Genomic DNA, 26,110 nt, shown 5'->3' with positions numbered 1-26,110 from the left:
CTATCTATCTATCCATCTATCCGTCCGTCCGTCCGTCCGTCCGTCTGTCTGTCTATCTATCTATGTATCTATCTATCTATCTATCTATCTAACTATCTATCTATCTGGCACGGTGGCGCAGTGCATTGCACTGCTGCCTCACAGCAAGAAGGTCCTGGGTTCGATTGCCTGGGGCGCTGTTGGCACCGTGCTCCGGTGGGTTATCTCCCAAACAGGAGCCTTTCTATGTGGAGTTTGCATGTTCTCCCTGTGCTCACATGGGGTTTCCTCCACCTCACGTCAGTAAGGACCCCCACTAAAAACATGCATCCATCATCGTCTGACCAGCGATGGACATTTATCACCTGGTCCCCGGGCGCGTCCACGTACGCTGCCCACTGCTCCTGGCTGTGCCCCCGGAGGAAGGACAAGCCAGAATGGGTCAAAAGCAGAGAATCCATTTCACCGGCCAGCATCAAAAAGCATGTGTGTGTGTGTGCAAGCATGTGTTGTAGTGTGGTGTGTTGCGTGATAAATAAAGACTCTTTCTTCTATCTATCGATCCATCTATTTACATATTTGAGTACAGGTCACATTTGATGACATTTTGTCTCTGGGACTCATCTTGGTCATTTCTCATGTTCAATTAATTTATTTAATGAAAACAAAGTGATGCTTGCAGTGAGGTAAGACAGAGTTAATAAAACATAACAGAATACAAGATAACAGAATATAACACAACATAATATAACATAACAGAATATAACATAAGATAAGATGTCAGAATATAACATAAAACAAGATCAGACAACAGAATATAACACAACAGAATATAACAACAGAATAAAACATTACAGAAGATAAGACAACACAAAATAATAGAAGAGAAGATAAGACAACAGATTGTAACATAAAGGAATATAACATAAGAGAAGATAAGACAACATAATATAATATAACAGAATATCACATAACAGAATACAACATAACGTAAGATAAGACGTCAGAATATAACATAACAGAATATAACATAACAGAAGATCAGACAACAGAATATAACACAACAGAATATAACAACAGAATAAAACATTACAGAAGATAAGACAACACAAAATAATATAAGAGAAGATAAAGACAACAGAATGTAACATAACAGAATATAACAACAGCATAAAACATTACAGAAGATAAGACAACACAAAATAACATAAGAGAAGATAAGACAACAGAATGTAACAAAACAGAATATAACACAACAGAATATAACATAACAGAATAGAACCCAACAGAATATAACACAACAGAATATAACAACAGTATATAACACAACAGAATATAAAACAACAGAATATAACACAACAGTATATAAAACAACAGTATATAACATAACAGAATATAGAACAACAGAATATAACATAACAGAATATAACACAGGAGAATATAACACAACAGAATATAAAACAACAGAATATAACATAACAGAATATAACACAACCGAATATAAAACAACAGTATATAACATAACAGAATATAACACAATAGAATATAAAACACCAAAATATAACACAACATAATATAACACAACAGTATATAACATAAAAGAAGACAACAGAATATAACATAACAGAATATAACATAACAGAATATAACACAACAGTATATAAGGTAACATAATATAACACAATAGAATATAAAACAACGGAATATAAAACAACAGAAACTCACATAACAGAAGATAAAACAACAGAATATAACATAAAAGAAGACAACTAAATATAACACAACAGACTATAACATAACAGTATATAACATAACAGAATATAACACAACAGTATATAACACAAGAGTATATAACATAACAAAATATAACACAACAGTATATAACATAACAGAATATAACACAACAGTATATAACATAACAGAATATAACACAACAGTATATAACACAAGAGTATATAACATAACAAAATATAACACAACAGTATATAACATAACAGAATATAACACAACAGTATATAACACAAGAGTATATAACATAACAAAATATAACACAACAGTATATAACACAACAGAATATAACACAACAGTATATAACACAAGAGTATATAACATAACAAAATATAACACAACAGTATATAAAACAACAGAATATAAAACAACAGAAAATCACATAACAGAAGATAAAACAACAGAATATAACATAACAGAAGACAACAGAATATAACATATCAGAATATAACATAACAGAAGATAACAAGTTCCAAATTCACAAGATTATTTGTCACATACACATACGTATGGTCATACAGATATGCAGTGAAGTGTCATGACACCCTTTGATTACGCACAATAAGCTCTATAAGTTCTAAAAATACTCAAAATACTAAAAATACTCAAAATACTAAAATGTGCTTAATCCAAACGAGGCGGTCTCGCAGGCGGCTGTAAGGAGCGGCGCCACAATCGCGATTCTGGATTCTATAATGATATAATGGTATTAATTGTCTGTGTTGTATTGATTATACATTTAAATCCTCCTAAATTAAATTAACCTAAACTTACCTCCAGCACTTACCTCACAGAGAAAAAGTCCTGACATAACAGAATATAACACAACAGAATATAACATAACAGAATATAACATAACAGAATATAACACAACAGAATATAACATAACAGAATATTACACAACAGAATATGACACAACAGAATATAACACGACAGAATATAACACAACAGAATATAACATGACAGAAGATAAGACAACAAAATAACATAAAATAATATAGCACAACAGAAGATAAGACAACAGAATATAAAACGACAGAATATAACATAACAGAATATAACACAAAGGAATATTACATAACAGAATATAACATAACAGAATATAACACAACAGAATATAACATAACAAAATATAACATAACAAAATATAACATAACAGAATATAATGTAACAGAATATTACATAACAGAATATAACATAACAGAATATTACATAACAGAATATAACACAACAGAATATAACACAACAGAATATTACATAACAGAATATAACGTAACAGAATATAACACAACAGAATATACATAACAAAATATAACATAACAAAATATAACATAACAGAATATAACACAACAGAATATAACACAACAGAATATAACATAACAGAATATAACATAACAGAATATAACACAACAGAATATAACACAACAGAATATTACATAACAGAATATAACATAACAGAATATAACATAACAGAATATTACATAACATTCCAGATTCCAGATGTTCAGCAGCCGGTAGCAGACAAAACATAAAACGATGAACTCACTAAATAAACTTTTTGCGTCTGTTGTGTTTTTTCCAGTTCATGATGACGTTTCCTCCGATGAATGAAAACGAAACAGCAGTGCGAGCACCGGCAGCTCCACCCCCGACCTGGTGGAGGCGCTACAGCATCCGTCACAGGCGGGTTTCAAACATGGCGGCGCCCTGTGCCGTGCGGGCGACGGCTTAGCTTGGTTTCCTCCACCGCTCGGCACCAGGGAGGCACAATGTTCACACAAACCACCAGGCGGCTGAGTTCAGCAGCGGCTCTGCTGCGCAAAAGCCCCGCGGCGGCCGCGCCGAGACCCGGCGTCCCACGCGGCGGCGGCGGCGGCGGCTGCCAGCCTCGGAGAAGCCTCAATGTCAGCGGCCGTCTGCCGGCTAAAGCTGCTCCCCGGCCCGCGCCCAGGGTCCCCGCGGACATCCCGGGGCTGGAAAGGGTGACGTACGGCGAGAGGATGCACTTCGTGCCGGGTCTGGCCAGGCCCGTGTTCCCCCGGTGGGAGAGGGATTACAAGGACCCGATGCGCTACACGTCCCCCCCGGCGGAGGAGATGCCGCTGTACCGGGACAAGCACTGCTTCGTGTTCCAGCAGCGGACCAGCGCGCTGGAGGGTGATTTCTGCAGCTTGTAAACCGCACGGAGCTCCATCCGAATACAGCATTCAAGTCGTAATGACTCGCAGTTAGATGTCAAACGTAACGCGGGTGCCGATGACGTCACGTCGCAGCTCAGCGCTGCCGACAGACGGTTTGACGTCACGCCGGTCCACAGATTAACATCTGGCGCGGTGCGATTCAGTGATAAAGCGTAAAGTTAGAAGTAAATAAAGGGGAAGAAAAAATTATCATGCAAAAAAAATCTGTGTATATATATATATATATATATATATATATATATATATATATATATATATATGCATGTATGTATGTATGTGTATGTATATATGTAGAAAAATGTGTATATAACTGTGTGTATGTATGTGTGTATATATATATATATATATATATATAATATGTGTGTGTATGTATATATAATATGTATGTATGTATGTATGTATGTATATATATATATATATATATATATATATATATATATATATATATATATACATATATATTCAAGGTTTATTCGTCACACACATACAATATATATATATATACTGTGTGTGTATATATACTGTGTGTGTGTGTGTGTGTGTGTATATATATATATATATATATATATATATATATATATACAGTGTATATATGAGTGTATGTGCATATATACAGTGTATATATGTACAGTGTGTATATATATATATGAGTGTATCTGTGTACATGTATGTTTATTTATGTATCTACAATATGCAAGTTTATGTGCAGTATTCTCCAGGGGATACTGTATGCAGTTGATCTAAGGTCAGCAACCAAATACGCAATATTGAACCCAACGAAGAGTGTTTGTTTTTCCCCAACACGGAGTGACGAGAAAACCAAAATAAAAGTTGTCAACCCTCAAAAGTCGGGCCCTCAACCTTTTCCACCTCTCTCCCTGGTACCAGGCGTGCGTCAGGCTCTCTGGCTGACCAAGACCCAGCTCGCCGGCGGCGGCCTGCCTCCCCGGCTCCTCTCATTGGCTCAGAGTGCGGCCAATCGGCTCCCGGACCAGGATGAGCGCGTGCAGAACGCCATCAGACACGCCCGCTTCTGGGACACCACGGAGATCCAACCGCGGAAAGACAAGTACTGGTACGACCTCGATACCTGCCCCGAGAGGCGTAGAGCTGCTGCGGTGTCGCGGTGGACCCCTGGCTTTTTGGCGTCGGGGTCAAGCGAGTTTTTTTTTGTCCTCGCGCGGCGGGAGTCAAAGACGCGTTGATTGTCGTTTGTTTACAATAATCTCAAATCGTGTTGGAGGAGGCGTTTGCCGTGAGTATTGTGATGGATCGAGGCTGCGACGCGTTCTCCATTCCGTACGCCCGCCTTTCCTCTGTTTTGTTTGTGTTGTTATTTTTGCAAATTCGTCCTCGGGTCGCTGTCGAAAAAGGGGGATTTTAACGTCCATGAGGCGACTTGATTATATAAGAATAATAATAATAATAATAATAACTGGGATTTATATAGCGCCTTTCAGGAACCCAAGGACACTTTACAATGGAAAAACAAAGAAAACAAAAAACAAACAAATTGGAAAAAAGATAAATTACAGAAAGACAAAAAATTGTGTGTGTGTGTATATATATATATATATATATATATATATATATATATATATAGCTTCATGCAAATTTAACTACCAGCGTTATCTACCGGGTATTGTTCTTTACCTCCGTCTCCCCCTCCCGACCCCAGCTCCACCCTGTTGCGTAGCCTGCTCCACCTGTGTGGTAGTCTGCAACCCAGTCACCCGGCGCTGAGGAGGAGGATCCTGGCAGAGAAATACACTGTGGTGGCATCGTGGAAACGAGGTAAAAAAAACAAAAAAAAACGCTGCTGGCGATGCCGTTAACGACTCATTAACCGTTGAGAAGACAACAAGAAGATGGTACTTTTTTTTTTTTTTTTTCGTATCAAAAACACCCGATAAGGAAATGATTTCCATTCACATTCAATGGGCAGTACTATTATTATTTTTTTTTTTTCGATCGTCTCCATGATATGATGATTAGGTTTGAACGTAACAAGATGTTGCCTTGAATTTGTTGATGCCGCGAGGTCCTCAGCTTTATTACCCAGCCGGATATTTGGTGTGATACCCTGAACGCAGCCGTACCCAGTCAGCTTCGGCGTTGAACCTCATTCGGAATCGTTATGGGATGCATCCACATGGAGCGTCCCGAAACCGTCGGGAAGCTCTCTGCGCCGTGTGTGCACACCTGCCTGTGTCTCCCACCCCCCCCCCCAGGCGAGGACCTCTTCCAGGTGCGGGGTCAGAACGGCCTGCTTCTGAGCAGCGCCGACCCCCTCCCCACGCTTGCCGGGACGGGGGAGGTGGCCGAAACGGCGGCGCACGTCCTGGAAACCTTCTACCCCGTCTCCCCCGCCATCGACCTGCAGAGGATCAACGTCTACAGAGAGGAAAACCACACAGGTCGCCAGATGAGCTCCCTTTACCGTGTGTGTGTGTGTGTGTGATGATCTACAGTGTACATACCAGCAGGGTGTCTGCACGTCCTTCAGAATTATTTTTTTTAAATCAGTTTTGCAAACATTAGGCCTTAAAAGTAATTAAATAGTCCTACATTTCAACATAAACATTTGAACCTAATAATTGAGAATTTCGTCTTAAAAAGTGCTTGAAAAGTATTAGATTATTCCTGCAGCAGGTACAGATAGTTGTCTAGGTCAGCACAGATAGAGATGTCTGTGCTGACCTGTGTTTTGTCTCTATCTTTGGTTCCCTCGTAATCAAGTCTCTCTCTCTCTCTCTCTCTCTCTCTCTCTCTCTCTCGCTCACCCTCTCACCCTCTCACCCTCTCACCCACACACACACACACACACACACACCGCGTGAGGAATTACTTTTGATCCAATCAGGTTTCAGGAAGGACTACCCTTACCCTCACGCCCACACCGTCTACTTCCTGGAAGGGGGTGACGGTCACCCTAAGCTCCGCCCAGAGCAGCTCAGAGCCAAGATGATTATGTTCTGCTTTGGCAACGCCTTGGCCCGCGCGCACACGCTGCACGGGGTAAGAGCGCGGCGCCTCGCTGCGCGGGCGTGAGAACACACACGCCCACACACACACACACACACACACACACACACACACTCTGCAATAACAAGATGATGAATTCATATGCATGTCTGTCTTGCTCTCCCCGTCCGTCCCTCTCTCCCCTCGTCAGACGCAGCCCCAGCGAGTGTTGGACCAGCCCATAACCGTGCAGGCCGTGGGGACCAACGGCAGGATTTTCGATTTTGTCGTGTTCCAGCTCAACACCACCGACCTGTGTGACGACGAGGGAGTGAAAAACCAGGTGCGGAGATGTTGTCACCTCCTCCGCGACTCGGCAACCACAATATGCCGTCGTGAATGGATGCCCTCGAATGAAGGTCAAGCGTGTCCTTGCTCAAGTTAGGGCGAGCTATGTCCACGAGTATGTTGTCATGTGGAAGTACAGAAGGTACTGGGTTTTTTTTGGCTTGTGTTTTTTTTAAAACATATGTCTCTCAAGTAAGAAAGACACCTTTTCCACCAAGAAAAAGCCACCTCTAATAGAATATTTATAATTGTACATTTCCAATGCATTTGTTGCATTACAAGTATTCATGATATTTTGGAAGACCGTATCGCCTCCATGCCTGAACTTTTGCACTTTGTTTATACTTGCATAGACATTGTGTGTTTTCACATAATAAAGTCGCCTTCGGAGCAGGTGGTCTTTGCACCATGTTTTAATGTTTTTTTTTTTTTTTTTTTTCGTTTTCTTTCGTTGAGTTTCCTCAGTTTAATCTACAGACACTTCACTGGTCTTCCTCTCACTGTTGCGTTTGTGCTGTTTGCTCTGTTGTCCCCAATTTAACACCCCCCGGCAGGTGTGGGTGGACCAAGACGCCCAGCTTTATGACTCCGCCAAAATCCGCCCCGTCATGAGAAAGAAGGAGGTGCAGGTGAGGCGCTGTTCCGGGAGTCTTGACGGATGTGCGGCACACGTGCAGGGGTTTACCTTGAAGCGGCGACTCTAGCGGTCTTTACATTTCAACACCTCTCCATCCCTGTCCCGAAATGTAGGTACCGGCTGGACTCTCTGGGTACCAGCCCGAGACCTTCAGCAAGTTCCTGGCCCTGTACCTGAACGGAGCCGCCTGAACCGCGGGTAAAGCCCCGTGGAGATCTGGTCTGCGCAAGGTGCGACCGTTCAGCAAGAACGGGGGGAGGGAGGCGGAGCCGAGGCAGCCCACCGATAAGTTATCCTGTGCGTTGTTGCTGTGTTTGATTTGACTCTCATAACTGTTTGACTGTGTTGGGGTTTTTTTTTTGTTTTTTTTATCTCTTAAATAATCATAGCTCATCCGCGGTCTGCGCGTGGTGTTCATGTTCATCCTGTTGTCTCAGTTCTGACTCTCTACAAGGTCACTCAATAAAATGTGCAACATCTTAAAGACTGTACGGAGCTGTGTGGGTTGACTGTTTTCATGCCCTGCATTTGAACTGTGTGGGTTGACTGTTTTCACACCTTGCATTTGCATTATCGGCATCGGCGTTGCCCACGGGGCCTCCTCCACATGTGCCAATCTGGGGCTCCACTTCGGTTGCAGTGGTGTCCATGCATTCCCTCTCGGAGCAAGAAGGTCCGGATGATGGTGGTGGGGGTGTTAAGTTCTTCATGGTATTTCTGGTAATTCGGCATCAGAAACACATGAGTATGATAAAAAAATAATAATAATAAAGAAAAGGGCTATGCAGCACAGCCTGATTCTGAACATGAGTAAATCCGGTGGGTCAGTTTTGTGAGATCCTGCAAAGCTGCTGGCTACTACCTTCTTCCAGAGGAGCTCTAGAGCGAGTGTGCCATGTGTTGCAATTTAGCAGCGTATTTGTCTTAATAATATCCTCATTTAATTATTGTTTTGATAACTCTGGCATCTATGAGAAATTACTATTTGGACTCCGGGCGCTTTGATTTCTTCTAAATATTTAACATAGGATGTCTACAAAAAGTATGCGCATAGACCACAATCATAACTACTAAATAACTTCATTTTTTTCTATATATTTTTTGCCAGCCCACTTCCAACTAATGAGGTCCTCCATAGATTACAGTGGCCCCATCTTTGTCCTTGGGATAATACAACTTGATGTACTGTAAATGATGGAAAAGTGTGGAATTAATAATGCCACGCAAGTAAACAAATGCAATAAATTAATCATATTAGTTACACATCGTAATTGTTGCAGCCAAGTGCAGTCAATTATGTACCTAAAATAAATGGCATGTTTACGATCGTTAAAACATCACATTTGGCCGGGCATTATTGTTCAAAAATCTTTATTTGCATAATGTTATTATACTTATTTACACAGCAATTTACACTTGCGGGCATTATGCTTGATGCTGTAGTCAGTAGTTATTACCGTCAAGATTCAAGATTCAAGAGGTTTATTTGTCACATACATATACATACTTTCATACATATTTGCAGTGAAATGTAATGCAACGCACCCGGTGATAACACACAATGTGTCCCAGGAAAAAATGTCTTTCTCAAAGACCAACTAACTGACTCCTAAAACGTAATACAGTAAGTCGAATACTTATAGATTAAAAATAAAAATATATGGAATAAAATAAAATGGAATAGATAGAGGGAATATGCTTATGTATATGGAATAGGCAATTATGTATATAGAGATATGTGCATTAACGTGGCATGTGAATTAAAGTGGCATGTGAATAAAGACATGTCAGTGTGATTGCTTCAAAGCCAATGTGTCTCAGAGTACATAAAGTATAGCAAAGTAAAGGGGAATTCAGGTGGCCGCGATGGGGGGCATCGCCCCAAAGAAGTAAATGGGCGGACGCGTCGCGGGCCGAGCAAGTGAACAGAGAAACTGACGCGCAGTACCCGATCCCACCGCAAGAGGGATACACGTTCAGCCCGGTGGAGCCGCGGCCGTGGCCTCGCACGCGTCCTTTGCGCCGAATCGCAGCTTCTCTTTTTTGTTGTTGTTGTTGTTGTTGTTTTCATGCAAATTGCCTGGACAACAGCGCAACAAACCCCCCAAAATACAAACTCCCTGCGTATGAATATGCACTGTCAGCTTCAGGTCGCGGTTGAGGCGGCGACCGCGGTAACGCCCCACGCGACGCGAGGGCTTTTACTTTGAAGCCGAGAGAACGGAAGCGTCCCCGTCCGAGCGGCGGCTACTGCGCACGTGCGAGGATGTGACAGGAAGCTCACTCAGGCGTTGGCGTCGCACTGTAAACACTGGCGACCAACCGCCGGGGACGTGAAGAGAAGGTAAATCCCGGAGTGAACCCGAAACTAATGCCGCGTTTTCCCTCTTTTTGTTTCGCCCCCCCCCCCCCCCCACTAAAAAGGCTCATGGTGTTTACGATACTGTCACTTTTCATCCGCTCAGGCTCCGTCCCCACCGCTGAAAGGCAGCGACCTGTTAGCCGCCGTAAGCTAATAGCCTTAAGGTGATCGTCCCCATGTCTTAAAATCAAGAAGGTAATTTTGATTGATCCAGGGCGGCGTCACAGGTGGAACGCCGAGCTGAGAACGAGACGTGTTGTTGTTTTTTTAGGAATAATGCGCCGCGTTAGCGTCTCGCGATCCACATCGCAGCCTTCATAATATAATACTCTTTAAGTTTTTAATGAATTTATTTTCAATAGTCTTTTGCCGTGTGCATAGACAGTTGTGGATTTCTACGTGGGAGGAATCGGGGTAAGAAGGAAAACTCTTGAGGGATCAACTTATATTTACATCTTGGCTTAAACAGTAATTGTAAATTAGAAGCCTGGCAGTTCCAATCTTTGCCCTGTGACTTAAAAACAGCGTTATGTCAAGCTGATAACATTATCTGACATCCGGTCTGCGTCTTGCTTGACTAAAGTATTTTATATATGAAGTAGTTTTAGTTTTATATATCATCAGAAGTTTCTCAATGTTATTGAAGTGTCTAGTTTTACACAATTCATACATTAAATCCTGCTGCATTTAGGGAATGGGTTTTTCAACTCTCATCAAACTCTAAAATTCACCCGGATGACACATTCAGACCCGACTCATTCTTACTCTTATTTCTTTATCCTCTGTAAAGGTGGACTTTTCAAGCATTGAACTAAATTTCATTCATCAGTGCATGGACGCGAAGCCAATGCGCAGGTAGGTTGTGCATTTCAAATCTCTATGGTTTGCTTTTAAAATAACCTTTTGTAACGGCCATTGCCAGGTGAAACCCGACCTGCTGATTGCATCAGTTCTTATTAAAGTCCACTGGCGTGACGGGGGGAAGCCCCGGTATAGATGTACCCCCAGGTCAGAGATTGAGGTTTGGGCTCTGTCTACCACAGTCTCCTATTTCATTCTTGGCTTGTCCCACACTCTCTTGCAGAGTCATTAGTTCAGCCGTTGGTCAGCTTAACCCCTGTCACCACTCCAACAGCTGTTGCTGCTGGAACTTGTTATCCCTGGGAAGTTAGTTTCCTAATTCTTTCCTAGTTGTTAAAGAGCAACAAATCTTGGTCCTTGAGCGAGACGCTTAACCCCCAACTGCTCCCCTGCTACCTGGCAGCCCACTCCTCCTAGATACGTCAGATACTAGGATTGGTAATGTAATCCCCCTTCCAGTAGGACCAGGCTGCAATGGATGCTGAGTGGGCAATGGTATTGGCATTATATAACCCATATTAGGTTATATACTATATAGTATTCTATATTTAACAATGCTCTGTTTAACTAGAAGGTTGCACAGTACGCACACAGTCCCACTTTACACTTAAGCCAAGAAGAAAATTAAGCACATTGAATATTGCTTTTGTTTCTGGTGGAATTTAGAAACAGGTACTCACGCACTTAAATTCGAGGTTGCTCCAATGGTCGGCGTATGCTTTACTGGTTTCTAGCCTCTCATGTAAGTTGCTTTGAACAAAAGCATATGCTAAATGAATGAATTAATGAATTAATGTAAATCAAGTGTTTAATCACCTTGAATTATATACTACCCCAGACATCTCTGACTTACTTTTGATAGAAAAGAAAAGGTGATCTTCTCAGCATCAATTTAGATTACAGTATTATGAGTCACTATGTTGTGATGTCTTAATGACAAATACCAATATTGGCCATTAGAGCCAAACCTACTAATTGCCAGTTAGCCCTAGGTCTTATCTTTTCAAAATTAATCAAAAGGCTCAAATTTCAGTCTCAGCCTATAACATCCCTTTCTTAAATAAATAGGATTATCAAGCCCCCTATTCAATGTAAGTGTATGCAAGTAATGACTCTAATTATAAGAAATGTAATTAAATGAGTAAATAACTACATACATGCATGTGATTTTCAAAGCTGTGAAAGCTACTGTACTATATATACTTGAAATAGAAACTGAAGCTGACTCTTGCCCAAAACTGAGAGAACCGAGTAAATAATCTAGGGGGGAAAACACTGGGTGCGTCTCCCAGTGCAAATAAGGTTACACTGGCTATCTTGTGGCCTGCTTACTGAGCAAGGCTATATTTGGCACATCACACCCTGGTAATGAGTCGGACCATGAGATGGTTGGCTGCTGGAGGCAGGTAGACACAGTGTATTATAAAAATAGGTGTAAATAAATAAATACAATTCTTATATTGTTTGGTCTAATTTGGAGTCATCATACTTATTCATTCTTCCACTTCCACACAACCTCATAGTTCAGTTGATGTTTGAGGCATAGCTACATTTTTCTGTCCTAGATTATGTCACCTTCTGTCCTGTCATACTCAATGCTCTGTTTAACATTAAGGAGAATTACACCTCCTCTCTGTTGGAATTAATAGGTTATTTATTATAGCCATTCATTAAATCTGGAATGTCATGCACAGTCATTTCTGACCTTGGCATTAGAAAATGAAGTCTAATGGAGTGATTAACACTTGAAATGGAAAGCTTGTGTGATGGTGAAAGCATGGGTTGAACCAACTGCTTAGCCTCGCTGTCTCGACGAGGCAGAACACTTGGCAAATAACTTCTGGGTTCCGCCGCAGGGCCACCAGCGCACGCCAGGACGCCACGGGAATGGACATCACCAGCCGCTGTACCCTGGGGGACCCCAATAAGCTCCCGGAGGGGGTCCCCCAGCCTGCACGCATGCCCTACGTCTCGGACAAACACCCGCGGCAGACCCTGGAGGTGATCAACCTGCTGCGGAAACACCGTGAGCTCTGCGATGTGGTGCTGGTAGTGGGCTCCAAGAAGATCTACGCCCACCGGGTCATCCTGTCCGCCTGCAGCCCCTACTTCAGGTTGAGAGAGAGAGCGCTTTCCTTTCCCCTGAAATACACAACAGAGGACAGCACAGTCCTTGAATTGGGGTAGAATAAATTAGGAATGCATTCATATCAGAGGGTGGAAAGAGTTCTCAAAACGCCTAAATAAGAGCACTGTTAGTTTCCACCTCGTGAGTTTTTTTAGTGTGGCAGTGGGGAGAGGTTTTGGCGGCATCTGCAGGCGGAGAGAGCCAGCACTGGCAATCGAAAGTGGACGCACCTGCAGGAGAATGAGGTAATTATTAGAATCCTTAAATGCTGCTCTGGTTTCCATCTCTCTTTTTCCGTCCATAGTCCCTGTTCGGGCGCCACTGTGACAAGACTCTGGGGTGAATTCACAAAGGGATTGCGCGGCCTTTACAGTCGCTAAACCGGCGCAAATAAAAAAGCCAGCGTCTAATTCACAAAGCATCGGCAAACGGTGAAATGCATCAATACCGGCGCTGTATTTATTTTTATGTAAATAAATACAGTATACAGTAAATACTAATTTATATTTAAATTAGGTATTAATGCATGCATTTGGTGCAAAATTGTCCCCTTTCTATGCAAATGAGCCTCATTGCAAATTGCGTCCAATTCAACACCGGTGCTAAAAGCCACATGCAGTTAGAGTGATGCTATAACTGTCTGTAGAGAGCTGGTGGTAACTGTGCCAGACCAAATAAAAGGCATCCCTGCGCAAGTGTGTCAGGCCCAGACTTTCCAGTGATTTGTGGTGGTTTTCAAAACGCACTCCAAAAGCAGAGAAAAGACGACTATGTTTGTCTTTTCAGACAAACGTGTCAATAATAATTGTAGGCTGCAAACTGGAGTGTGAGACAGGCCTCGCCATCAGGAGAGATGGAAACCACAGCAGCATTCAAGGATTCTGCCAATTAACTCAATCTCCTGCAGATGCGTCCATTTTCTGTTGCCAGTACTGGCTTTCTCCTCCTGCAGATGCAGCCGAAACTACTCCCCACTGCAGCATTCAGTTTTCCTAAAACCTTAAGTATGTTCTGGCTGTACCAATAACTTATGCAGTAAGTTCACCCTGGATATGAATATAACATCCTACACCAGCAGCAGTTTAGTGCCTCTGGCCTCTGAGTGACTCCTAGGCAAAAATCACCAGAATACATTAAGATATATATATATATATATATATATATATATATATATATATATATATATATATATATATATATATATATAAAATTATTGACACATAATACATTTTCTCCTTGAAGGACATCAATCATGCTTCGGTGTGTGAAAAAGGCACAAAGTCAAGTTGCATGTCTGATGTGGTTCCCTGCTTTCATGCGTTTGTATTGGGGATATCTTTTCAGAACTTAGCCCATTCTAGACAGCTATCGGACTGATCAATGCCTCGCATCCCGTCGATCTTTCCCCGATGTGTGTGCGCTCTCTCAGGGCCATGTTCACCGGCGAGCTGGCGGAGAGCAGACAGACAGAGGTGGTAATCCGCGACATAGACGAGAGGGCCATGGAGCTGCTCATCGACTTTGCTTACACCTCGCAGGTAGGGCTGGCTGCTCATCTTGTGTAGTTAAATTCATTTGAATCAAAGTTGGCATCGTGATACGGTACACAATGTTTTTAGTCTAAATTAAGAGATATGAAGATATGACATTTTAAATTGATCGCAGGGTAAGGCCTGGAATATTATTATTCTTATTATTATTTTATTATGCTTTTAATGTTCTTCTTATCCTAATTTGTCGTTTATATCTTTCATATCCTTAAACTATTACACTCAATTTAAGTTGGGGCATCCAATCCCAATAAGAGACATATCTCAGCTTTGTTTAACTAGATTTTTGAGAATTGAAGGATTGCGTTAATATAGTCTGTTTGATCATTGAAAGCGTTTAATCAATTGAAAAGGGCCCTAAGCTGATGTGAGCATTATTTTGAGAATTATTTGGGAAGTTCAGAATGAAAGGGTGATTGAGATCCTTGGATGACTCAGTCTAAATTGATGATCCAAAACTGCTTTTGAGTATTATTATTTATTTTGGTTGTTTGCTTTATTCAATTTTGATGTTGTTATTATCTTGCCTTCTATTAATATAAAGCACTTTGAGCTGCATGTTTTGTGTGGACAGTACTATTTAAATAGTGGTTGTTATCATCATCGTAGTTATTATTATTATACAGTTAGATTTGATGAACATCAGTCAGCTTTTTCAGAATTGGATTTTAAATGTGTTGACCTATATCATTATATGTATTGAAATTCTGCGCAATTCTCCATTATTACCGCAACATATTAGCCCAGCTGTATTCTCTAGCATTAGAACTTATTACGCCATCACACCACTCATTAAACACCCCCATCCCCCATCCCCTTGGCAGGTGACTGTAGAGGAAGGCAATGTGCAGACGCTGCTCCCCGCCGCCTGTCTCCTCCAGCTGGCTGAGATTCAGGAGGCCTGCTGCGAGTTCCTCAAGCGGCAACTGGATCCATCCAACTGTCTGGGCATCAGGGCCTTCGCAGACACTCACTCCTGCCGGGAGCTGCTGCGCATCGCCGACAAGTTCACCCAGCACAATTTTCAGGAGGTAAGAGGAGGTGGAGACATCTCGCTGTGACGCACTGGGAGTCGGCCTCTTGTCTGCTTGCCTCTCCTTCGTTGTGTGTGAATGACCTTCTTTTTTCTACTCAGCCTGGTGGATAATTTGTTTCTTTGTTTAAAATTTTTTTTTTTTTTTATTAAATCTTCCAGCACAGGAATGCTGTGCTTGGGTTCTACCTGTTGTAAAATCCTTCGAGTAGCACATGGATTTGATCTAAGAGCGATGTGATCAACTACTTTTGATATTGTTTACTTAGTGCCTGGACAGCTCATCCGGTCGAATAAAACAGTGAGACTGTATTAACACAGGATAGGTCTAGCAATCTAGTTGCTCGGTGACATGTTTATACTTAATGTCCCCAGGCATGGAAAACTATACAGTATATATATACAACAAATGGCCAGATTGTGTGCAGAAATTGGGAAAAAAAAAAAAAAAAAAAAAGAAACATGAATCACAAGTGATTTCCACTTGTTTTACGTAAGCTAGAAGGTGGGCAAAGGCTGAGAGAGCCCATGGGGCACACCTGGAACAACATGCTGTGTAGTAACATGTAGTCTAGTCTCAAAAGGGCATCCAAATGCCAACAACTCGGAACAGGTATTCAGGTAGCCAACACACATAATTAGGGCTATACTCACGATGAGGAAAATTGAAAGCATTGAGAAATGAACCACCATTGAACTGTCCAAAACATTACCAGCCCTAACTGTTTGATGGAAATGTGCCGTGACTGACTACACGAAACGTACCAGGTAATGGAGAGCGAGGAGTTCATGCTGTTGCCGGCCAACCAGTTAATCGACATCATCTCCAGCGACGAGCTCAACGTACGCAGCGAGGAGCAGGTTTTCAACGCCGTGATGGCCTGGGTGAAATACAGCATCCAAGAGCGCAGGCCTCAACTACCACAGGTCGGATATCAAGAAAATACACTTGACCAGCATTATGACATGATGTTGCCGTCTCTAGCAGGTGCCAATTTCACTTTGTATCGGTGATTAATGGAAGAACAAGCAACCCAAGTGTGTAAGCAGCCAGTGTAGCCGCAGATGTTCAACACATGTTCCCGTTTGTGTGATTCAATAGGAAGTGTACAGAGGAGATTGCATTAAATGATGACCTGAATGAAATGAGAACACCTCTAATGAATTGTCTTTACCTTATTCTATTCAATACCTGCAGTTATGATGGATGTGTGCGTTTCTCTTATTTTCAAAGGATTAATGTCATGTCAAATCCCTAATGTGCTTTTCATGTGCCATAGGTCTTGCAGCATGTCCGACTGCCTTTGCTAAGCCCCAAATTCCTGGTGGGTACCGTGGGTTCTGACCCTCTGATCAAGAGTGACGAGGAGTGCAGGTGGGCTCAGATAGGTCTATTTATGTCTATGACCATGTGTAGGTTTGTGTGTGTGCATGTCACTGTAGGAGTAAACCAGCACATTTTTAAGGAAACTTATTTTTTTACCAAAACCTTTCTATTCTATCATTGGGAGTTAACATCAGAATCTTGTTGAAATCGGTCCAGCGTTGATAGGAAAGCTTCAGCCGAAATGCTGTGTACCAAGCCTGAATACGTAGTACAATAGAACGTTCCCTAAAAGCTTGTTTTTGGCACTAACAAGCTCAGACTTTTACGAGAAGTGTCTGAAAGCACACCAGTCTTCACACCATGCTGCTGGTTGTCAACTCTTGGATGTCTAAATATATAATTATGTAATAATATAATTATAAAGCGGAAACGTTGACAAAAAATCTTGCCTACATGTTATCTACTCTTCCTCTCTGGAGCTATACGTACTTGGCCTTCATTCTTAGAAGTGGCATTTTGAGTCCTGCCTTTGTTTCCTGCAGCTAAGAGCATTAACAGCTTACTCTTAGGGCGTATTCAGACCTGTAGTTCATTAGTTTTTTTCCGATTCAGGGAATAACAGGATGTTGCACATAGACCTCGGTTCGATTCGTGTTCACACTGCGACGCTTAGAAGTGTACCAAAACTTTTTTTTTTTTTTTTTTTTTTTTAAGCGGCACGCGCTTGCAAACTGTTTTGTGATTGGTCAGAATTTTCCGGGAAATTTCATAGGACTTCCGGAAACCACTGTCGTGTTTTTCTTCGCCCTGGACAACGCAGTTTGTCTAAAGCGTTGCCACTAACTTGAAATATCCGACTGATTCTCTATTCTCTTGAAATAGTCCCTTTGGTCAAGTATGCTCAGAAGAGAAGAGCCCGTAGCAGAGAAAATCGGCAGAATGTATGCCTTGCTCGGTTTGTTGAAAACCTCTGCGTGTTTGTGTACAGGGACCTCGTTGACGAAGCGAAAAACTACCTACTGCTGCCTCAGGAGAGGCCTCTAATGCAGGGCCCCAGAACCAGGCCCAGGAAACCCATCCGCTGTGGAGAAGTGCTTTTTGCAGGTCGGTACCTCTGCTAGCAGTGGAGTTGAAAATCCCATTCCCAATGTAAATGATGCATAAATAATATTGCGAGAATAAACCCTATTACCATAGATCCACATCATCGGATCAATCAATATCACCCAAAAAGTTGGATGTTGGATTACAAATGTTCACTTTAACTTTGTCTTCTTGATCACATTGAATATATTTCTGATTCAGTGCGTCACTGTTTATGTCGATTTGTTGTAACTGACGCTGTCACAATTATTACATAATTATCGCAATAGTTTGAGATAATCACCCTCATTGTTTTAAGTACTTAGATTCTACAATCCTGTTACGTACGTATGGATTATTATTTTTTTTAATAACATATAGAATGCAAAGTTGTCGCTTTTCAGCTATTGAGGAAACCCCCAAATTTTGAGGTTCTGCTGTTCACTGCCAATAAATGACTATTCTTCTTCAGGTGGATGTGGCTTATTACAGCATTATAGGCACAACCAAACAATATCACTGTCCCTCTTGCAGTGGGAGGCTGGTGCAGCGGCGACGCCATTTCCAGCGTGGAGCGTTACGACCCCCAGACCAACGAGTGGCGGATGGTGGCGTCCATGAGCAAACGGCGCTGCGGCGTTGGTGTCAGCGTGCTGGACGACCTGCTCTATGCCGTAGGAGGCCATGACGGCTCGTCCTACCTCAACTCCGTGGAGAGGTCGGCCGGCGTTTCCGCTCAAGCCTTCCGCTTTCACCTTCCCTTCATAGCCGGAAGTCCGTCTTGGTTTTACTTTTGGTTCTTTGATTCCGCTCTCCAGGTACGACCCCAAGACCAACCAGTGGAGCAGCGATGTGGCCCCCACCAGCACGTGCCGAACCAGCGTGGGTGTGGCCGTTCTGGGGGGCTACCTGTACGCTGTTGGCGGGCAGGATGGAGTCTCCTGCCTCAACATCGTTGAAAGGTGGGTTGGGCTCAGGGGGAGGTGGGATGGTTGTGACCCATGACTGCCACAGTGTTTTCAAAATAGAAAATCGGAAATTTGGTACGCTTCCAAAAAAAATTGTATTTAAAAAAAATAAAAATAAAAAATATATATATTTTTAAAATATATATTGCTCTCCTCCCTTTCTTATAATACGTTGTAGATATGACCCGAAGGAGAACAAGTGGACACGTGTGGCCTCCATGAGCACCAGGCGCCTGGGCGTGGCAGTGGCTGTGCTGGGGGGTTTCCTCTACGCTGTAGGGGGGTCGGACGGGACGTCGCCGCTCAATACAGGTACAGTCAGTGGCTGATTTTTACAATAGCTCGATAAAGAGGATAGAGGGATCTGGTGTTTATTGTGTGGTTCACGTAATGCAACATAAAGATAAAATATTATCGGTATGCTGTGGTTAAATGAAGTCCAATAGGACAAATGTGAAAACCTTAAATAAAATGTTAATTCTCCGGAAACAGGAAGCTCATTTGACGGGTTTTAATTTTTATTTTTTTAAGGCTTAAACCTTTGCCCCATGAGGCTGCATGCAAACACAGTGAGGACCTGCAACAGAGCGGTCAGCAAGGTTGTACTATCAACAGTTATAAATGATGGGGGGGGGGGCCGTCATTTTAACGAGGCCCTGGGTGGAGAAACGGCAAACTCCTCCTTCAACCATTCCTCACATTGACGTGTCAAATGCTACTACAATAGCTGCGCCTTTTTCACCCCTCTAGTGTGCTGTCAATCGAGGGCTTTTGCTTCCGCTCCAGGAGAATCGGCAATAATCAGACAAAATGATACTTGTAATTTCGAGCAGGAGTGTCTTAATTATCTTATCTATCGTCATTACAAGTTATCTTCATAACAAATGGGACTCAGCGCCACCTCCTGTGACTACAGTGTATTCTTGTGAATTGTTAACGTGTTTTGTTTTTTTCTCAGCACTTGTCCTCCTGCAGAAATGTGAACTAATATGGATAATATTGAAATAAACAAAAAGTAGTCCATGCTCTGTTCCCTTTTTTTATTTTTTACATCTTTTCTAAAATAATTAGATCTTGGGTAATTATTCTGTTCAGAGTGGTGACTACTACTAATCAAAAAAAAACGAGAGGGAAAATGATTCCATTGTTGTGGGTCGCTAGGTGACGCAGGAAAAAGAGATCACATCAACAGTTAACATCTAAATACATAGACTTGACGAACACCATTCTCAGAATGATTCTAAATGGCTCAAGTGATCTTTTTAACAAGTTCATGTGCTTGTATTATTATTATTATTATTATTATTATTATTATTATTATATATATATTTTTTTTAATCTTGTGTTTTTAGCCGATTAAATAACTCTCATGCACAGTTTTTCCCCTCGGACCCTCCATCTCTCTTTATCGTCTTTTTCTTTTTCCTGAAGTGGAGCGCTACAACCCGCAGGAGAACCGCTGGCACACCGTGTCCCCGATGGGCACGAGGAGGAAGCACCTGGGCTGCGCCGTCTACCAGGACATGATCTACTCGGTGGGCGGGCGGGACGACACCACGGAGCTGAGCAGCGCCGAGCGCTACAACCCCCGGACCAACCAGTGGTCTCCTGTGGTCGCCATGACGTCCAGACGCAGCGGGGTGTGTGTGTGTGTGTGTGTGTGTGTGTGTGTGTGTGTGTGTGTGTGTGTGTGTGTGTGTGTGTGTGTGTGTGTGTGTGTGTGTGTGTGTGTGTGTCCACCACGCTACTAATTTCTACACTTTTAGTCCTGCGCTTTGCAAGGTTTATATTTTCTAGTACTTATTGGATATGGTTTTTATTTATTTGTATTTATTTTTTTCAGTATTGCCCTCGGCATAGTGTTGCCCATCGATGTTGTGAGATGAGACTAGATATCATCTGTGATTTCTGATGTTGTCTTTAAGGCGGCATTAAGATAAGAAGGCCATCTTCCCTTAATAACTAGGACAGCAGAATAATAATAATAATAATAATAATAATAATAATAATAATAAAGAATGATTAAAGGTTGATATAAAACATCATTTTGTCATGCATAAGTCATATTAACTTGTGCCTGATTTAAAAAATAAATAAATAAATAGCCCCAAATACTGTCCCAACCTTTTCATAATTCCAATATCGTTTCAGGAGTTTTAAATCCTTTTAGACGCTCGTCTGACACGTTTATGGAATTCTCTCGAGTTCCTCACAACGGACGCTCCACTCGCTGTTTTTGAGTACGCAGCCTTCATGTTGCTCCTCTGCCCCAGGTCGGCCTGGCTGTGGTGAACGGTCAGCTGATGGCGGTGGGCGGGTTTGACGGAACCACGTACCTCAAAACCATAGAGGTCTACGATCCGGATGCCAACACATGGAGGTGCGTAACAGGGCTGTACAATATATCGTTATAATATCGAGGTTGTGATATGAGACAGGATATCGTCTGGGATTATGGTTTTCGTCGTTTTGTGATACATTGAAAAGTCTTTACGTTTTCTGAACTCCACAGACTGTTGTAATCAATGTCTTTCTCTCAAATATCCTCATCAATGATATTGTCAATATCACCCAGACGTAGCGGGTAACACCAGTCTGGAGGAGTTGATTCTCACAGTAATTAATTCAAATCCTCTCGATAGATGGATCAGAGTAATAGCGCCACTAAAAGGCAACATTTTAAAATACTTCAGTATCAATAACAATCTTAACCAGGATATTGCTATATGGTATCCCAGAAAATATCTAGTCTCTCACCTGTTATAACATGGATATCGATGTTACCGAGACATCAGTAAGGATTCCATGTCGGTGACGTACGAGACGGTACAAAACGCTGAAACCGCCCTCCTGACCGTGTCGCTGTTCTTCTGTCCAGGCTCTACGGCGGAATGAACTACCGTCGGCTGGGAGGCGGCGTGGGCGTCATCAAAATGACTCATTGTGAATCGCATATATGGTAGCTGAGAGGAGGGTAACGGGGGAAGGACGTACAGAGGAGGCGAAGAAGACAAAGACAGACAGACAGACAGACGGAGAGAGGGACAGACATGACTATTGCTTACTCACCCCAGCCATCGACTTCACCAGCCGACTTCACCAGCGAGACGACGTCGTATTCAGTTCCACGTGTGCAAGCGCTCTGAGGGTGGAGCGCTGCAGAGAACCACGACGCCCCACCTCCCATCCCACCCCTCCAGATGCCTCAGAAGGGCTTGCGGTGAAAATCATGAAGTAAAACAGGGCCGCCTGCGTGTGATTCACACTCAATTAAAAAAATAAAAAAGTCAGTTTGGACATGGAGGCTGGATGTGGAGGACTCATCCATCAATATTTTTTATTCTATTTTTTTGAGACGCGAAGTAAAGGACCTGTGATGGCGCCGAGGAGACTCTGCGGTCTGGTAGACGGAGGTAGAACGTCGGGACTTTGGTGGCGCGAGCCTGCAGAGACTGGCTGCACCGTCACCGCATTTTTCTACCCCCGAGATTAGAGCGAGGAGTGTTGCCCAAAGGGCTAGCGTGCTCGCAGGGTTGAAGAACGGCTCGGACTAGTTCCTGGATGTACGCCGCCATTTATCAGAGGATGAATGCAGCTCGGTCTCTGCGTCTGGTGCTTTCCTGAGGACGGTGACTCGAGCGCTGCGTCCTCCACAGAGGCCACGATTCACTCATTTGGTTTCCCGTTCGTTTCTGTTTTTTTTTTTTTTTTTTTTTTTTTTTGGTCGTTTTTTTTTCGCGCTACAATTGTGTAGCGTGTAAAGCGTAGCCAGGATGTGGAGTTATGTCTCCCTTTTGTCGAACCGTACTTTTTTAAGATTGTCCCCCGACCTGCGAGAGAGAGAGCGAGAGAGAGACATTTCAGAAGCAGGCCAGTGAATAAACGTTTTAAGTTGTCATTGAAAGGGCCTCCACTGCTGCACTTTAGGATAACAGAGCGTCTGGTTTAGCTGTCTTCATCTTCATCACACTCACCGTGGGGGTTTCCAGATTTCTCAGACATCCTGAACAAACAGTTTATGAAACATACTTTTTTATATATATACACACACACAACTAAAGTATGTTGCGGTGGGTTCATTAGTGTTTTCAGAATGTGAGGGCAGGAGGACTCGTGACCGAGGCCGATCAGGCCTCAGCTATTCACACCTTCCCTACAAAAGAAAATTTGTTTTTACTAATTTCCACACAATCCAACTTTTTTTTTTTTTTTTCCCTAGCAACTCCTCAAAAGGTTAACATAGTACACGCTCCTAGACAAGCTTCCTCGCTGGCCATAAACAGACATTTCCTGACCTTTTTCTGGTAAAATAAGTAGAAAGAGCGTTTGAAGCCAACGTGACTCTACTCCATTGTGGAATTGTCTGCTCTGTTTTGTTTTCTTATGAGAAGCAGAGTTTTTGGAAAAAGTCCTTGGGTGTGGTGTCTAGTTGTGGGCGTCACACACATTGAGGAAACCGGTGATGTTGCTTGTCTGTTTTGTTTTTTTTGTTTTGTTTTAGGATGAAGCTTCTTTCTTATTAAATGCACCGTGACATATGTTTATTTTAACTGATTTTTATTCTGAAAGAGTTTGACTTTAAGCGTGGTCTGGGTGTTCAAACCTTCCAAATGGCTGGGGGTGAGGGCCGACGGTCAAAAATGAGTTAAGTTTACACAGTGTACAAAGAAGCAGACATTCTTACAGCATGTACTTTTTTTTTTTTTTTTTTTAATTTTCCAGACCTGCAGGAGAGGACCTCGACATTTCTCGATGCAATAGTACAGACGTGATGATTCTTTTGGGTTTGTGACACAATTATGCCCCATTCTGCACTTTCATTTGGTATTGTTTCCATCAAATGCGTCGCTAAAGTTACAATTCCCCCAGACGCAGCAAAACAAGAGATGGATTTTAATTTTTCATTGCGTTTGATGTCTAACAGAAATAGGCAATGCAATTCATTGTGTCATGACGCTCAGTTTGTTTTCTAAAGGGGAACTTCATGCTGGAGAGTTGTGCATTGTTTTGCAAGGATGTATTAAAGCCTAATAAATGTTTCATGGAGATGAATGACGCCTAAATCATCTAGGAAAAATGTAACTATTTTAGAAATTTGGTAGCAGGAACAAAAAAAAAACTAAACAAAAAAATTACCTGATGCGCTAATCTCATTGATTTTGCAAATACGTGTATGCATTCAAATGGACCATCGTATGTTCATTCACTCGAGGAAGAGAACCTTGGTATCTGGGAACCTACTACTAACTCGGAAACACTGCTGCTGTAGTTGTCACTGCCACTTTCTAAAGGGAGAACCATCCAATTGAGTAATCTGTACATACATGGTTCAAGGAGCTAGAACAGTCCAACACATTGGTTGACTAAGTCATTTCCCCAGTGTAGGAAAACACGTGGCTTAAATTTGAGGCTTTGATGTAAATAAAAAAAAATAAAACAAAAAAAACAAACGTTTTGTATTAATTTTTACCAACCAAAAAAAAAGAACATTTTCTAGATCCTTTTTGGAATCGATTCTTTAGTGTTACCCATCCCAAAAAGTTCAGACCTCCACAATTATTATTTTTTTTTAACTTGACATCCCAGTTCTCTTTACCCTCCTGTTCCTGACTGATCTGATTCTAGGGTGGGAGGAGTTTTCAGGGTTCTCAAATAGTTTAGACGGTCTTTGAAATTGAAGAATAATGGAACACTATCCGTTTTCAAACTGATTGATCGGTCTTCCCCTTGAACATGAAAGAGGACGACTGCGCGGTTTCTGGTGACTCGCTCAGCCTTGGTGGAGCCTCCGTAGAACAACCCACGGCGAAAAAAGCTCACATAGAACGCTTCCCCCGCTTATGTCAGATTGCGACCTCTGATAAATGTGTTTATTTCTGTGAGCACGAGCACAGCTTTAGATCGTCTGTTGCGCCGACAAAACGTTTCCCTGCCCAAGTGGGGCCAGAAGGGGGGGGGGAGAGAAGAAGAATCTTTAATTGTCACACAGCACACACACACACTTTGGATGGTGGGCGGTGAAATGAGGCCCCTGCATTTAACCCATCCTTGGCTTGTCCTTCCTCCGGGGCCACAGCCAGGAGCAGTGGGCAGCATTCGTGGACGCGCCCGGGGACCTGGTGATGAGTGTCCATCGCTGGTCAGACCATGATGGGTGCATGTTTTTGGTGGGGGTCCTTACTGACATTAGGTGGAGGAAACCCCATGTGAGCACAGGGAGAACATGCAAACTCCACACAGAAAGGCTTCTATTTGGGAGATAACCCGCCCGGAGCACGGTGCCAACAGCTCCCCAGGCGGGAATCGAACCAGGACCTTCTTGCTGTGAGGCCACAGTGCAATGCACTGAGGGAGAGAGATGATTACGAGGGAACCAAAAATTGAGAAAAAGTTCAGTTCAAGTACAGACATCGCTCTTCAGAGACAACTAGGTACGCAGGGATCTGTTGATGCCTTCACCAGGTTTGAAAAGAAATAAAGAAAGAGAGCGATAAAAGATCACAGGAAAGTCCCAGGTTATCATCCTGGACAGAGCACAGCACCTCCCCAACACCCCATACACTTCTGAAAGTGTCCAATTTGCCAGTCAGTTTGTAAAACTCAAACTCCACCCTGAGGCAGGCTGAGAGCTGACCAATCATCATCTGGGCCGAATCCACTGACCCCTGACCCCTCACGACGTTCTCCCTGCTTCCTTCCAGTCTGGCCACCCCTGAAACAGCGTTCACCAGGACATGGACAGTTTTGTTTGACGGTGTAAACAGGACCGAAGATAAAACGTTTAAAAGAGAGAGAGAGAGAGAGAGAGAGAGGGAACTTTTGCACGTCGCGCAACGCATTTGAGTTTGTGCTACGACTAATAGGACCAACCCCGAGGTGAG

The 26,110-nt window shown here is 42.6% G+C and overlaps 2 protein-coding genes across 3 annotated transcripts; both read left to right on the top strand.

Moving 5' to 3' along the window:
• The first annotated feature begins 3,453 nt into the window (after nt 1–3,453).
• On the top strand, nt 3,454–8,408 carry mrpl37 (mitochondrial ribosomal protein L37). Its single transcript, XM_080010789.1, has 8 exons — nt 3,454–3,924; nt 4,857–5,043; nt 5,647–5,762; nt 6,200–6,385; nt 6,832–6,986; nt 7,144–7,275; nt 7,835–7,909; nt 8,031–8,408. Exons 1-8 carry the CDS (start codon nt 3,537–3,539, stop codon nt 8,106–8,108), a joined length of 1,317 nt encoding a protein of 438 aa, XP_079866915.1. The 5' UTR covers nt 3,454–3,536; the 3' UTR covers nt 8,109–8,408.
• Nucleotides 8,409–10,212: 1,804 nt separating this feature from the next.
• On the top strand, nt 10,213–24,661 carry klhl20 (kelch-like family member 20). 2 transcript variants are annotated; one of them, XM_080010884.1, is made up of 15 exons: nt 10,213–10,261; nt 10,383–10,474; nt 11,070–11,134; nt 12,997–13,254; nt 14,698–14,806; nt 15,643–15,849; nt 16,620–16,778; nt 17,132–17,226; nt 18,167–18,282; nt 18,796–18,979; nt 19,080–19,223; nt 19,408–19,541; nt 20,661–20,869; nt 21,503–21,609; nt 22,108–24,661. In XM_080010884.1, the coding sequence occupies exons 3-15, from the start codon at nt 11,112–11,114 to the stop codon at nt 22,190–22,192; spliced, it is 1,830 nt and encodes a 609-aa protein (XP_079867010.1). In that variant the 5' UTR covers nt 10,213–10,261; nt 10,383–10,474; nt 11,070–11,111; the 3' UTR covers nt 22,193–24,661. The 2 variants fall into 2 exon arrangements, with proteins under 2 accessions (XP_079867010.1, XP_079867011.1); XM_080010885.1 differs by lacking the exons at nt 10,213–10,261; nt 10,383–10,474 and having other exon boundaries at nt 10,912–11,134.
• The last annotated feature ends 1,449 nt before the right edge of the window (nt 24,662–26,110 follow it).

The sequence above is a fragment of the Zeus faber genome (genome assembly GCF_960531495.2).
Source record: "Zeus faber genome assembly, chromosome: 12".
Classification (NCBI taxonomy): domain Eukaryota; kingdom Metazoa; phylum Chordata; class Actinopteri; order Zeiformes; family Zeidae; genus Zeus; species Zeus faber.
The sequence above is the reverse complement of the archived record's forward strand: the minus strand, read 5'-3'. Positions and strand labels throughout refer to the sequence as shown.